Below are 13,988 nucleotides of genomic sequence, written 5' to 3' on the forward strand. Positions count from 1 at the left end.
GCAGAGGGGTCCAGTATGTGGGCTTCGCTGCTCATCTTCCACTTCAGAGCTGTGAGGTCAGAGGAACCCTGGACAGCCAGGGTCCTGATCTTCACAGGGTTCAGTTTAGTGTCCCATGTACCTTTCCAGATGTAAAGAAGGTGGCCTGAGCCTAGAGTCATCTGCGTAATTCTAGTTCCTGGGGGGTGACACTGAAGAGGCAGGAGACAGGTGAGATTTTCTTCCAATTGGTCACAGTCACACGTCACCTCAGGTAACTACCATCTTCTGGCCATTGGGAGCCATTCCAGGGCTCCTTGCCTTTGTTGGTGGCAAATGTAGGAGTTAAGAGCCCTCACTTGTCACCTGACAGTCCCACCCAGTGGCCAGTATTGTAGCTCTCTAGAGAGCCTTAAGATAAGACACCATGCCAAAACTAAGACTGCCTCTCAGAATGGGTCTGGTGCTGTCTCAGGCTCCATCTGCTGTGATCCCAGTAACCTAGGCTCCCTGTGGGAGAGTTCTGAGCTGTCTCGAGGCAGATGCTTCTGAGTGGCTTTAGGTACCTGGCTTTAGTTTGAAGTTCATGTTGTATGTGTTTGCTTGCTCAAGCTGTACAAGGCCCAGCCTACTGGGTAACCATCAGAGACCGATGTCTCTCCTCTGGAGCTGAAGTCTCAGTTGCTGTTAGCAGTGGTGTCGTGTTGGCCTCTGTCTTGTCAGATGACGGCCCTTTCCTATCCTCCTACAAGGATGCTGGTGGTTTTGCTTGGGTTACACCTTACTTTGTTCTAACATAATCACGTCTTTAGTCTTCATCTCTGTGTAGTGTTGTGTTATGAGAACAGGAATTGTGGATGTACACATTCACCCGGAAACAGGAAGGACCATCCAAGTCTCAGGTGACCCCAGGTCTCTGGGTCAAGGCCACCCCTTATGCCACCACCTTTTTGCTGCTGAGGAATACTGTTTAAGGCCAGACATGCCTATTGCTTGGCCCTGGCCCAGCAGTTCCTTCAACGACCGGGGCAAGAGTAGGTACCTCTCACTGACCCAGCATGGAATGGATGAGGGTCCAATCCATAAGCAAAGCTTTTGGCAGGGTGTGTGTGCACACTGGATTGAATCACACCTGTAGCTCTGTCTCTACCTGCTGAGGAGATGCTGTGTGCCTTCGGGGACAGAACATGTGTCCTGTGTGATAAGTGAAACCAGACAGTTTACAGCAGCTGTGAGTGACTGGCACTCTGCTGAGGAGTCTCCCGTTCTTGGAAGGTTCGCACTGACAGAGACACGCAGGGTGGAGGGGTGCTCAGAGGGAGATCAGCCCAGACACCCATCAAGCCCGAGGCTCCCTGGGCCAATTCAGGAAGTACAGAAACATTGCTGTTGCTTTTGTGTTGTGGGAAAGGAAAGTTAGCTGGATGATGACATCCAGTGGAGGACCACAGATGACCCTGGAACCTTCCAGCCAAGGGATGTGATGACCGCCATGGACAGGGTCTAGTGGGCACACTGTACTCAGAGTGCACTGGGACTCTGATAGGGCTGCTCAGTACTGCTGAGACTTCTGTTCTCTTCAGAGAAACCTGTCTAAGTGACACTGCACTTAGACACTTCTGATGACGCACAATTCTGGGCAATGGTGGCCTTGCTACTGTTGGGCTGTGTAACAACTGATCTCTCTCCCTTGCTTTCTAGAGCCGAACACGGTGAGCTACAGCCAGTCCAGCCTGATCCACCTGGTGGGGCCCTCGGACTGCACCCTTCATGGCTTCGTGCACGGAGGTAGGGATAAAGGTGCTCTAGCCACTGCTTCGTCACTTGCCTGCCCTGGCATCCTCCAGGAGGCCGTTTTCCTGCCATCTTCCCTGGCCTGCCCTGAGCATCCCCCAGGAGGCCGTGCTGCTTACTGACCTAGTTTAGACTTTCATGTCTGGTGAAGTATAAATTTAAACTTTTAAGAGGTTGCATAAGAAATTACTGAAATACCACTGGTGTCTGTTTTTAAACTGGAAATGAAAGTTGGATGGATGAGGACGTTCTATCAGAGGGTCACAGTGAACCCGGGGTCTCGGCTGACAGGTGTCGCTCAGGAGAACACCCTGTAACCCACTGTCAGCTCCTATTTTAAGATGTTCTTCCAGATAATCATTACCTTTACTGTTTTGAGTTATTGGAGATCTTGCCTCTAATAGCATAGGCCTTAAATGTCCTGGCCAAGACCCTACTGTAGCACAGAGGACTTGGCCATTGGCCCATGGAGGACACTCTTTTCTTTAATAATGTATGAGGGTTTCTTTGTGATGTAAGAAAGTATAAGGAACACATCAGTTGCTCAAATGGATATTGTCATTCTGGGTGAGAATAAAATAAACTTTAAAAATGAGTCAAGGGGGGCTGGAGAGATGGCTCAGCTGTTAAGAGCTCTGGCTACTCTTCCAGAGGTCCTGAGTTCAAGTCCCAGCAACAGCACAGTGGCTCACAACCCTCTCTAATGGGATCTGATGCCTTCTTTTGGCATGCAGGTAGAACACTCATATACTTAAATATATAAATCTTTTTTAAAAATGGAGTCGAGGGTTGGGGAGAAGGCTCAGAAGGTGTTTGTTTTGCAAGCATGTTGAACTGCTTGGATTCCCAGGACCTCAAGATGCTGAGATGGAAGAATTACTCAGGGCTGCCTAGCAGCATCGAGATCCTGGCTCTGGAACAGCCATAAATGGATCTGATAAAGACAAGTGCCAGGCAAAGGCAGTGGAGTGGTGCAGAGGACAACACAAGTCGGGAGGTGGCGTGTGGTGACTTCCCACTTACTCTCTGTAGACGGCACCTGAGCTGGGACCCTGTTTCCTGTTTCTTCTTCTGTAGGTGGCCCCCACTCATTTACCCCCAGCTCAGGCGGCTTCTCTGTAGGTTTATGCTGATGTTTCTACCAGGATTCCTCAAGAACGGGGATTTTTTCTTTGCCTTGGACGCAGTACCTACACAGCGAGGCACAGCTTGCTTTTGAGATGAAGAGTAGCAGACCCTGGGCCTCTGCCTTGAGAGAGGTTTAAGGCTTGTTTCTATTTCTAACCAGTTCCCTTTTGTGTGGTTCGGTTTCCTTCCTTCTCTGTCTCTGTCTCTGTCTCTCTCTTTCTCTCTCTCTTTCTTTGTCTTTCTTTCTCTCCCTTCCCTTCTCCCCGTTGCTCTGGCACTTGCTCCAGCCCGTAGGGTTTTTTGTTTCTTATTATAGATGGTTGTTAGCCACCATGTGGTTGCTGGGATTTGAACTCATGGCCTCCGGTAGAGTAGTCAGTACTCTTAACCGCTGAGCCACCTCTCCAGCCCATGGTTCTGTTTTCAACACCATGATTGTTTGCCTGGTTCACTGAGTGCTGTCTGCATGCTCTTTTGATTGACATAGGTCCCACCCAGGGGAAGTTAGTTCTACTTTATAGTGAGCAGTACTTTCCAGGCCCGTGATAGTCTCTCTTTCCACCCTGAGAGCAACTGTGTCCTTGCCAGTGTCCCTACATCCCTACCTCACTGGCCTCAAATCCCAGGTAGACAACAGCCCTTCTTGTCCTCTGAGCACAGCCACCCCAGCCCAGGCTTCTCCGAGACGCGTTCTCCAGCTTCCCGTAGCTCCGTTCTGTGACAGTGAAGCTCTGTGCTGCAGCTTAGGCTTGTTTGGATTGCATATAAGAGTTTTCCACTGCAACTCGCAGCCCCATCTTACTGTCTCCTGGGTGAGAGGACACATCCTGAGTGGGTCCTCTTGGCTTTGCCTGGGAGAGGCATCAGCCAGGGTGAGGTGAAGGAGTGAAGAGTTCCTGGAAAGCCCTTGAGAGACTGCACTTGCTCACAGAGTGTAATCCGTGCTGTGCTCTAGGCTGTGTTTTTAATGTGTGAGTAGGAAGCATTTACAGTGGCTGTATGGTACTTAATGCCGTGTTCTTAGCAGTTCCATTTCATGTGTGATTTATAAACATGCCTAATTTTTACAGACCCTAGCATCTCCTGCATGCCTGTCGGTTCACCAGAAGTGGGTGAGAAATAACACTAGCTGCTACTGCTCCACCATGCTTCCCTGTAGAGCATTGTCAGCAGGCATCTAAGTCACTTGAGTCAGTCTTAAGCAAACCAGAAAGCAGGAGCTGCCAGTCAGTCACACTGGAGTGGGGGTGGGGAGCCTGAACAAGTGCGACCGTTGCTCCAGTCCCTGGTTCTGTGCTGCAGTGTTTTGGAAAGGTGCTGACTGAGCGTTCAGCTGCTGGCTGGGCTTGGCCCTGTTGATGGCAGGGCTGTGGAAGGTGCAAAGGGAACCTTTCTGGTTGGAGATGGCCATTTTCCTTTCCAAGAGGGAGCTCTAGGAGTTGAGCCACTGGTATAGAAGGACCCATTCATTTCCTTTCTGTCTTTCACCCGCCCCTTCCTGCTTGCATTGTAACCTCCCGGGGTGATTGACCGGTGATTGGCAGGTATTGGAGTCAGAGTACAGTTGAGGAAGACTGGGCCATCCTCCAGCCCTATCACAATGGACCCTGGAGGAACTGTCAGCTCCACTTCCTTGATGCTTTATTTCTTCTTGAAGATCATTATTTTGAGCCTACGGCATGACAAAATGTCACTACCTCTTGTCCCTTCCTCTCCCTCCTCTTGTAGCTACTTTAAATACTGCTTCTGTGCCTCTAAACTTCAGGGTTGTCTCGTCATCCTAACGTATAAGATCAGGCAGTGACTACAGGAAAGATCTCAGTTGCCTTCCGGGTTACCACAGCACTCACAACTGCCTGGCAGTCTGGGCTCCCTGCAGACTCCACCATTCAGGGTGCTCTCTGTGGGCCCCTGTGCCTCTCACCTGGGTTGGGTGCATGACTCCTGGAGTTGGGCTTTCTCTGTTGGCTTGGGTGGGTTCTACCCTCCAGTGGCTTCCTACAGCAGGTAGCAGATGTACTAGGGTGAAGATCTGCTAGATGAAAGCCCCAAACAGCAGTAGCTTCTACACGGGTCCCTGTGGCGATGAGTGACCAGGACCGAAGTGACAGCTTGGTAAAAGTTGGCTGGGGCAGACTCACAAGGCCATGGCCCTCTGGGTGCCATGTGATGCCTGTCACTTTGTAAAGGGCAAACTCATTCGCAGGCATATTCTCTGTGGTGGGGTGGGGTGGGGTGGAGGAAAATGTGAGTGTTGCATACTTTAGGGAGTCCTCCCCACAGAGCTTCATCCCATAGCTTCAGCTGCCATGGGTTTAGGTAGGAGCTATAAGGGCTGGATTCCCTTACCCTTGCACATTGGAGCCCTGCCTCTGCTGGCCGCGACCTGGTCCTCACTGGTTATTCTGGCCCCTGCACCATCTGCTCCCCCTGGTCTGCATGGGATTCCCCATCGGCCCAGCACTGTCCTGCAGCTTGTTGTAGTCATGGTGGACTAGCACTGCTGAACGCTGGGCCAGGCCTCACCAGTGGTCAGCAAGGGCGGGGCCTGAGAACTGGCATTGCTGTTGGGTTCCATGGGTGTAGGGTGTCCACACTGCTCTGGAGTACCTCTGAGAGTGCACGGTGGTGAAGGACCCTGCTGTGCCTGTTGGGCTCTGGCCTGCCAGGTGCTAGGACCTCCCCTTCCTGTATCTCTGTCTTACTAGGTGGCAGTGCTCATTTTGTGGAGCAGCCTTGCTGTCTCTGCCGAGTGGTTGTTTGTGTTTATGTTTACAGAGCCAAGCCACACTCCTCTGTCTGCACCCGTAGGGCTGAGAATGGTGTGTTTTCTGAGGAGTACAGCTGTGTCCTTGGGCCTACTGAGTCCAGCCAGACGGCTGGTTGTGGGTAAGCTGCCCGGTGGTCTGGATGCCAGCCTCTGATGGAACCGGCTGTGTAGCTGAGAGTAAAGAACTGCCCGGGCCGACACAGTAAAGTGCTGTCGGGAGGAGAGGCTCATTCCCGTGCTGACTCTGACCCTCCGCTAATAACTTCCTGAGAGTGCCAAGGGACCCAAGAGAGCTGAGAGTCAGTCAAGGACGCGCTGGGGACAGTGGCAGCTCCTTTGCAGATGGTCAGTGGCACCCAGCACCAGTTCAGTCGTGCCTCGCTGTCTTCATGAGACGTGGCCTTAGTTGATGCAGCGCACTTTCCCGGTCTTCAGAGGACAAGCGCTGTGGAGGGGCCGGGGTAGGTTTTGCTTTAGGAAAAACTTGTCTCGTTTGGATTCAGTCTGGAGAATCCGGCTCTGCTGAGATGCACCCAGGGCCTCGTGGGGAAAGAGGTTGAGAACGACTGAGGCACTAGGAGGGGAGGGACAGGGACAAGGCGGTTCATCTTGTCTGGTGCTTGACGGTTCTGGTGTTGAGGGCAGTTTGCTGGGCAGGTGCTCCAACTGCAGCCACACTTCTCAGCATGCTGACACGATGGTGGGTGATGGGTGAGTGAGACCCTGCCTCAGAAAAAGACGGTCCTGGCCTCCTGCAGGGTACAGTGCTGCTGAGGGGAGCAGGTGCCCAGGCTGGCACTTCCTAAGGTGCCCTGGCTGCTGTGCGGAGTCCTGGTACTGAGGGAAATGCACTTGGAATGTCTGTCTGTCACAGCAGCTTCCTCAGTTTAAGTTAGGTGTGTTGTTCATGTGTATATGAGGAGGGGCAGGTGCAGTTCGTGTGTGTGTGTGTGTGTGTGTGTGTGTGTGTGTGTCTGTGTGTGTCTGTGTGTATGTCTGTGTGTGAGAGAGGGGGTGGGCGGGGTAGTCTGAGGCAACCTGGCTGAGCTGCTTCTCTCCCTGTGGGGGCCGAGCTCAGGTTGCCAGGTTTGTGTAGCCCATGTCTTTACCTGCTGAGCTGTCCTCTCAGTCCTGCCCTTAGTTTCTGAAGAGTGCTGTGACTCTGCTGCAGCCCTGAGGCCCTATCTGTAGTTCATCACTCATTCATTCATTCATTCATTCACTCACTCACATACTCACTCACTCACTCATTCATTCATTTACTCACACACTCACTCATTCACTCACTCACATACTCACTCACTCACTCATTCATTCATTTACTCACACACTCACTCATTCACTCACTTACATACTCGCACACACACTCGCTCACTCACACACTCACTCATTCACTCTCATACTCACACACTCACTCATTCACACACTCTCTCATTCACTTAACATACACACTCACACACACTCACTCATTCACACACTCACTTGCCTATTTCTGGGTGGGAGGAGTGGAGCACTACAGAAAGGACCTGTGCCTGTGGAGCACTGTCAGAGGAGACAGCTGTATGAGTTGGTTCTTCCTTCCATTGTGGGCTCTGAGGATCCAACTCAGGCCATCGGTTTTGGTGGCAAGCATATTTACCTGCAGAACCATCTGGCTGGCCCTATTTAGAGATGGCCTTTGCTACCTTTGACCTGCTGGGCACAAGTGATCCTTCTACCTGAGCCTCCAAAGTTGTTGGAGCTACAAGTGTGTTTCACTGTACACAGTGCTGTTCAGTTTTTATTGTTCCCTCTATTATGGGCACAGTTGAACATTTGTCTGTTCCAAGGGTCACTTATGCAATGTGATCATTTGATCTTTTTGACTATAAAGAGAGAATTTTGGATACAAGAGACCTGAAACAGGTTCAGTAACGCCTGAGCATCCTAGACAAGAGCACTGCTGCCTAAACCCAGGCTGGGCCTGGAGACGTAAAGTCTGCCTGACACGCGCACTAGGAAGTAAGGAGAAGGGCAGCTCCACAGCGCTGGGGAAGGCCCGAGATATTCTCAGAGGGAAAGTGGGTGGCTTTGAGCCTGTGCGACTTCAAATACCAAAGTGTTGGTGCTGAGAGGAGAATAACAGAATCCACCCACAGAAAAGACGAGGGTGGGCTTGGGCAGGGGGCTTCTTTCCCACCTCTCTCTTTGGCCTCTGGGTCCTTGTGTTCCCCCTAGAGTGATATACTGTTAGCACAGAAGCATAACACCCAAGTTTGTCCCACTGCCCACTGTCCTGTACTGCCCCCACCCAAGCCATCCTGGTTCAGTGCCTGTACCCACCCTGTGTGGAGAGCTGACCCTCCTCTCTGGTGATGCCTGGCCCTCTGCAGTGGCTTCGGCGACTATTCTGCTGCAGTTTCTCTGATGCTTGGCGTGGACGGTGCCATCCAGCCCTGGACTTGGCATGGACGGTGGCCTCCAGCCCTGGACTCGGCATGGACGGTGGCCTCCAGCCCTGGACTTGGTTGATTCTGCTGCTACCACCAGGCTGGGCCCCGACCTATGCTTCAGCCTCAGATCACAGAGTGGTATCAGCCAGGGCCAGGAAAGGGAGTGACAGTGGCCAGCCTCTATGTGGCTGCTACTGTGGGGCTTGTGGTCAGGGCCTGGTCAGTTTCTATCCTACACTGTCTCAAGCCTTGCCTCTCATGGTCCATGGGAGTAGAGGGTAATTCTGGCATTCCCAGAGTGGTTTCAAGTGGAGTGGGATTCCTTGGCTCTGCTCTTAGCTTGCTTGTGGAAAAGGGTCATGGGTAGTAACTGAGGAGGCCTTTGTGAGCCAGGTGGCAGATGCTGCACTTGTGAAACTGTCTAGGTGGACGTGGCCCCAAGGACAGCAGCGGGGTCGGCTTTCTCCTAGCCACTGGGGGCATCTGCCTTCTCACAGCCTTGTGTCATCAGAGAGGACTGTGCCAGCCTCTAGGACCCTCCTCTCTTAAACCTACCGCAGACAGTTCTCTCTTGCCTGTGACTGAACAGTGTCTTAAACAAATTTTCTGCTTCCTCCTCTGCAAACCTCCCCCGCTCTTCCAGTCTCCATGCTGTTCTCCACACCACCCTGTCTGCTTCAGGCCACAGAGCCTCAGCATTACTGTCCTGTGCTGCCTCCTTTCTCTGATCCTACACTCAAACTGAGGCCATCTCTAGCCCCGTCCCCTCCCCTGGACTCTGGCCTCAGCTTTGTCATGGAGCTTTGTCACTTCCTAACAGTCTCTGTCCCCAGGGTCAGGCCAGCATTCCTGCAGGTGGCCCTGACACAGAGCCATCCCGGAAAGCCTCCACCTTCTTGACCCATCCTTCTGGCTACACTGTCTCATGGTGAAGTCTGAGCATATGGACCTTATTTCCTCCTGGTCCAAACCCTGGCCACTGACTACACTGGCCTCTTGTTGGCTGCCCCACTTCTCCACGCACCTTTCCAACATACCAGCTACCGTCCTTCAAACAGGAACCACACTCTGCTTGGGACCTGACTTGACCATTTATATCTCTGGATCCATCCTCCTGCGGCCAAGTGGCCTGCCTGCCACCCCTGCAGAGCTCAGATTGCTGGTGTGTCAAGGTCCAGGGGAGTATAGGGGCCAACCCTAGCTCTCTGTGCTTCACTGTCATCCCTAGACAACCAACCGCCCCCTCACTCCTGGCTGTGGCACATGTCTGCTGCAGTCCTATGCTGTGCCTCCTCTTATCACTGCAGGAACCGGCCTTTTCTCCCTCTTTGGCTGTGTATTCATTAGGGTGACCATGGCAGACAGCAGCTAGCAACTCTGTCCTGTCCAGAGTGGCCAGTGCATTGCATAAATAGTAACTGTCCCTACCCCTGGCCCATGTCTATTTGAGGGTTGGGCATAGATTTATAGTGCTGTCCTTTCTACTAAGTCCCCAAGGCATGGGGTGACAAATGTGCCCTACTGCCTCTCCTCTGCCATGTGAATTGCTGAGCAGCATTCTGCAGACTTATTTCTAGGTTTCCTCGGCTTCCAGAGACAGAGTGGCTGCCCATGTTATCCTGCTCTGATGCTCTGACACACACACACATGCACGCATGCACACACACACACACACACATGCACGCATGCACACACACACAGAAGGTGGCTAATGAGGACAGCTTGCCAGAGATGGTTCTCTCCTACCACAGGGCTGCCTTAGTGGCAAGAATGTTTTTACCTGCTGAACTATGTCTGTCTGTTCCCTGAAGTTCCCACTTTTGACTTTTTTTTTTACTGTCTGTAGAAATTTGTGTTTGCCTGCACAGTCACTGACAAAAATAACCTCTATTAATTGCCTTAATTAAGACTGCATGCCAGGGATTCCTTGATCCTTTCCCAGTGCTGCTGGGTAATAGGACCCAGAGGACCAGGGTCATGTGGGTGTTTTCAGTCACCTGTATCCTTTAATAGCCTCTTGTCATCAGCAAAGGGTAGGATATATAAAGTAAGACGAAGTTACTATCATCTGCTTAATATAGGAGGTTGGCACCCACACTCCGTCAGTTGGGGTTAAATATAGAAATGGGGGCATCTCGGATCCCCACCCACAGAGCAGGCGGCGCTCGCTTCAGCTTTGAGCTGCTAGCTGCTGCTGTGGATTTGTAGGCAGGCCTAACCCAGCAGCCAGCAGGCCTTGGGAAAAGAAAATTAAGACTCTATTTTTAATCCAGTCAGCATGTTGTCAATACTTAAAGGAAAATCAAAACAAAAATCTTTAAGCAGTTAAATGTTAAGATGCAAAAATATCTCAAGTCCCCGGTGTTTATGTACGTGCTGGTGGCCAGGCAAGCCTGTGCCTTTTCTTTCCCATAATTCCTGAAGTGAATGCATCTCCAGAGACAGCAAGTGCTACAATTTTGTTGTCGTCTTTGAATTGCCAATCTGAAGAGGCTAGTACAGCCCACGATGGACTGTGTAATTTGCCAAAGTTGGTGGGTTTTTTATTGTTGTGTGTGTGTGTGTGTGTTGGTACTGTGTGCCGTGTCTGAATGGGAAGCGAGTGAGGAGGCTTTCTGTGGACACCTGGGAGAGGCGCTTTATAGAACACTTGGCACTTGGTAGTTGTGTGAACAGGCAGGAAAGGGAAGGTGGGCTGTGGCCCGGTGGGGGTCCTTTGGGGAATTGTGTCCATCTGGACTGTGCTGACAACAAAGGAAGAGGGGGCACAGCGGCCCTCTCTGTTTTGATACAGTTGAGCAAACTGTGCCCTCCACCCCAGGCTGGGTCTGAAATGTCCTTGTGTGGTGCAGACTGTGTAGCTGCGATGGAGCCCTCAGAAGACTGTGCTGGAAGAGCTAATGCATAGCCGTGCTGACCTCAGGGTGGCTTTGTAGCTGAGGCTGGCCCCTGCCTTCACTTCCTGAAGAATGGGACATCAAGCCTGGTCTCTGTGGTGCTGGGATAGAACTCAGGACTTCAGCGTCTAAGCAGGCACTCAGGCCTGAGCACCTTCCCACCACTCCTTCTCATTTCTGTCTGCTTCCTGTCTGTCTGTCCTGCCGCTTGTCCTCCTCCTCTTCCCTCCCCCCTCATAAGCAAGCAGGCCTCAGCTCAGTCCCAGACAGACAACTCTTCTCTACTGGGAGAAGAGAAGGCTTGGACTGAAGGTGTGTGTGTGTGTGTGTGTGTGTGTGTGTGTGTGGTGGTAGGCGTTGTTAAAGAGAGATTAGTGACATTAAAATAGAATCAAGAGCCAGTGACTTGCCACCAAGCCTGAAGACCTGAGTTTGATCCCCACCCACACAGTGGGAGAGGAACACACAAACCCAGATAAAGGAAAAGGAAGCCAAGAGTTTGCACTGAGGTGGTAGAAAAGATGTCGTGACATCTCAGGGTGCCACAGACTATAAGACTCTAGCTTGTCTGAGAAATGTGGCTTTGTGCTGAACATGGTGGTACATACCTTTAATTTTAGCACTCAGGAGGCAGGGTTGGAGGGATCTCTCTGAGTTTGAGGCCAGCCTAGTCTACCTAGCAAGTTCCAGGACAGCCAGAGCTATACAGAGAAACCCTGTATCAAAAAACAAAACAAACAAAAAACAACGAGGCTAAAACAAAGAGGCTGGTGCAGAGATCTCCAGTGTGTTTGTCTCACGAAAGAGCTACCCCCCCACCCCCCCCACCCCCCCCACCCACCCCCCACCCCCGCATTCATTGGAGCCATGGGTGGGGGAAGGGGAGGGTGTCAGTAGATCTTAGCACTGTCTCCACATTGGCATGCAGAATTCAAAAGACAGGAAGTCATTGAGCCTAGATTTTGAAGGAAGCCTGAGTTGCAGGGCACTGTGTGGTATGTTAGGTCCCCTCTGCGCAGCTTCAAGTTAACAAGGTGGACACTTGCCTGAGTTGACTTGGGATCTGTCAGTGTCTTTCCTTGTCAGGACATTCATGTCCAGCAGCCATCTCTTGAGCATTAAGATCCAGGGTCTGTCTTGGATCAGGGAAACTGAGGCACAGCTCCAGATGCAAGTTCCACTGCATTCCGGGGAGCCTTGTGGAGTCCAGATATGGGCCAGCGTGTCATTTATGAGCCAGGAGCTCATCTGGCCATGCTTGTTTCTTCCAAAGTCTTCTGGGGCCCCAGCCTTATGCACCAGCTCTGTCAGCGTTTTAGAGACAGTGGCCCGGGGTGAAGCTGATGGCAGCTGGCTGGCTTTTAGTAAATACAGCCTGAGGTCAGCCCCTTCCATTGTACTCTTTGGCTTTTCAAGACAGAGTCTCTGTGTAGCCCTGGCTATTCTAGAACTCACTGTAGACCATGCTGGCCTTGAACTCACAGAGATCCTCCTGCCTCTGCCTCCTAAGTGCTGGGATGTAAGGTGTGTGCCACCACCCAGCAAGTTGTAGATTTTACACCAACTCTTCTTTCCCCTCCTCATTATCCCCCTCTCACACTAATCTATCTAGAGACCAGTGAGATGCTCCAGGCCATGACCCTCTATACACACAGTGATTTTCCTGCCTCCCTGTCCCTCACCAGGATCTGAAATCTCTGCCATCACTCTGTTCCACTTCTCCCTTGATCTGGCCAACCAAGTTGGAAATAACAGCATAGCTTGGCCTCAGTATTCCCCTGGGCAGGGTCTGGACCCAGTTCCTGTTGTGTGTCTGGGACTCACAGCTCCATGTGACTTGGTGCCCTAATTTGCCAGATAGAGACAGCAGTACACCTGTCTGCTGGGGTTGCTTTCCAGGGGCGCTCAGCATCAGTCTGTATTTGTTGAGAGGAGTCTATGGGGACTGACCCCCATAGGCAGAGGCCCTGGACTTACTGGAGCAGTAAGTCTCCTGCCAGTTCTCTGAGCTCAGCCGGCTTTGCAGAGTCTCTGGGTGTATGTCCACCTTTCTTTGGTCTGCCAGTGCCAGACTTCATCTTCTCCGTCTTTGTACTTTCCCTGGAACCAGCCAGCTCATCCTTGTCAGAAGGGTTGGGCTTCCTGAGGTCTGTGTCCTGAGAGGACGGCTGTGCTGAAGTCAGTGTTGTGGGCTCAGCATGAAGGAGTGCTGTGCCTGGAGGCCAGTGGCCTCGCTCCTTGACTCTTCCTCGTGGCCATTCTGTGCTGGACTGACTGATAGATGTGATCTAAATGCACGTCTAGATTCTGGGCACATCTTTTCTTGGTATTCAGTGTCAGTGTCCTGCAGCTGATGCTGTTGATAGTCATCTGAGCCAAGGGAACTTATGTTGACCACCAAGGACTTTGTTGTGACTTGCTATGGTATGAGGATGGTCTGAGTATGTGATGGTCTTTATGGAGAAAATCTACCTAGAAGAACTCAGCCTATGAACACACACTCTCTGTCCTCTCCTGAGTGCACACACAGATTTGCGGTGAAGCCACGGCCATATCAGGATATAATGGCATGGCTCGGGACATGCCTCCGTGTGAGTGAGGGGCTGACTGTCTTCTGATCCCCTGAGCCGAGTGCATGTGGTCCCAGACCTCCCTGAATCTTCCAGGCGCATTTTACTTCTCTCTCCTTGTGTGTTCATCTCCAATCCTGAGTCTGCAAAGACCCACAAGAAAGTGAAGTTGAGTTCAACAACAGGCCTTGCTTCCCACCATAGAGCTACAGCAACCCTTACCCCTCACCTCATCTGTTTGCTCCTCAGCTGCTGGTGCCTCCTCTTCTGCACAGATTGCCAGGGTCACCTGCTCACTGGGGCACCCAGTCATGCCCCGTGTCATCCATGGGCATGTACAAGGTTTGATTGTGGGGTTGAAGCATGGGGTCAGACATGGAATTGTACTTCAGGCTACCCAGCTCCTGACCCTGTGCCC

General features: G+C 51.8%; 1 protein-coding gene across 11 annotated transcripts in view; it reads left to right on the forward strand.

Moving 5' to 3' along the window:
- Nucleotides 1-13,988, forward strand: part of Acot7 (acyl-CoA thioesterase 7) — a 93,756-nt gene that overhangs the window by 57,900 nt on the left and 21,868 nt on the right. For all 11 annotated transcript variants that reach the window (NM_133348.2, NM_001369273.1, NM_001369274.1 and 8 more), the window contains exon 6: nt 1,681-1,767. In NM_133348.2, coding sequence (NP_579926.2) covers nt 1,681-1,767 — 87 coding nt within the window. The remainder of the gene's footprint in view (nt 1-1,680; nt 1,768-13,988) is intronic.

Source organism: Mus musculus, chromosome 4 (genome assembly GCF_000001635.26).
Source record: "Mus musculus strain C57BL/6J chromosome 4, GRCm38.p6 C57BL/6J".
NCBI lineage: Eukaryota > Metazoa > Chordata > Mammalia > Rodentia > Muridae > Mus > Mus musculus.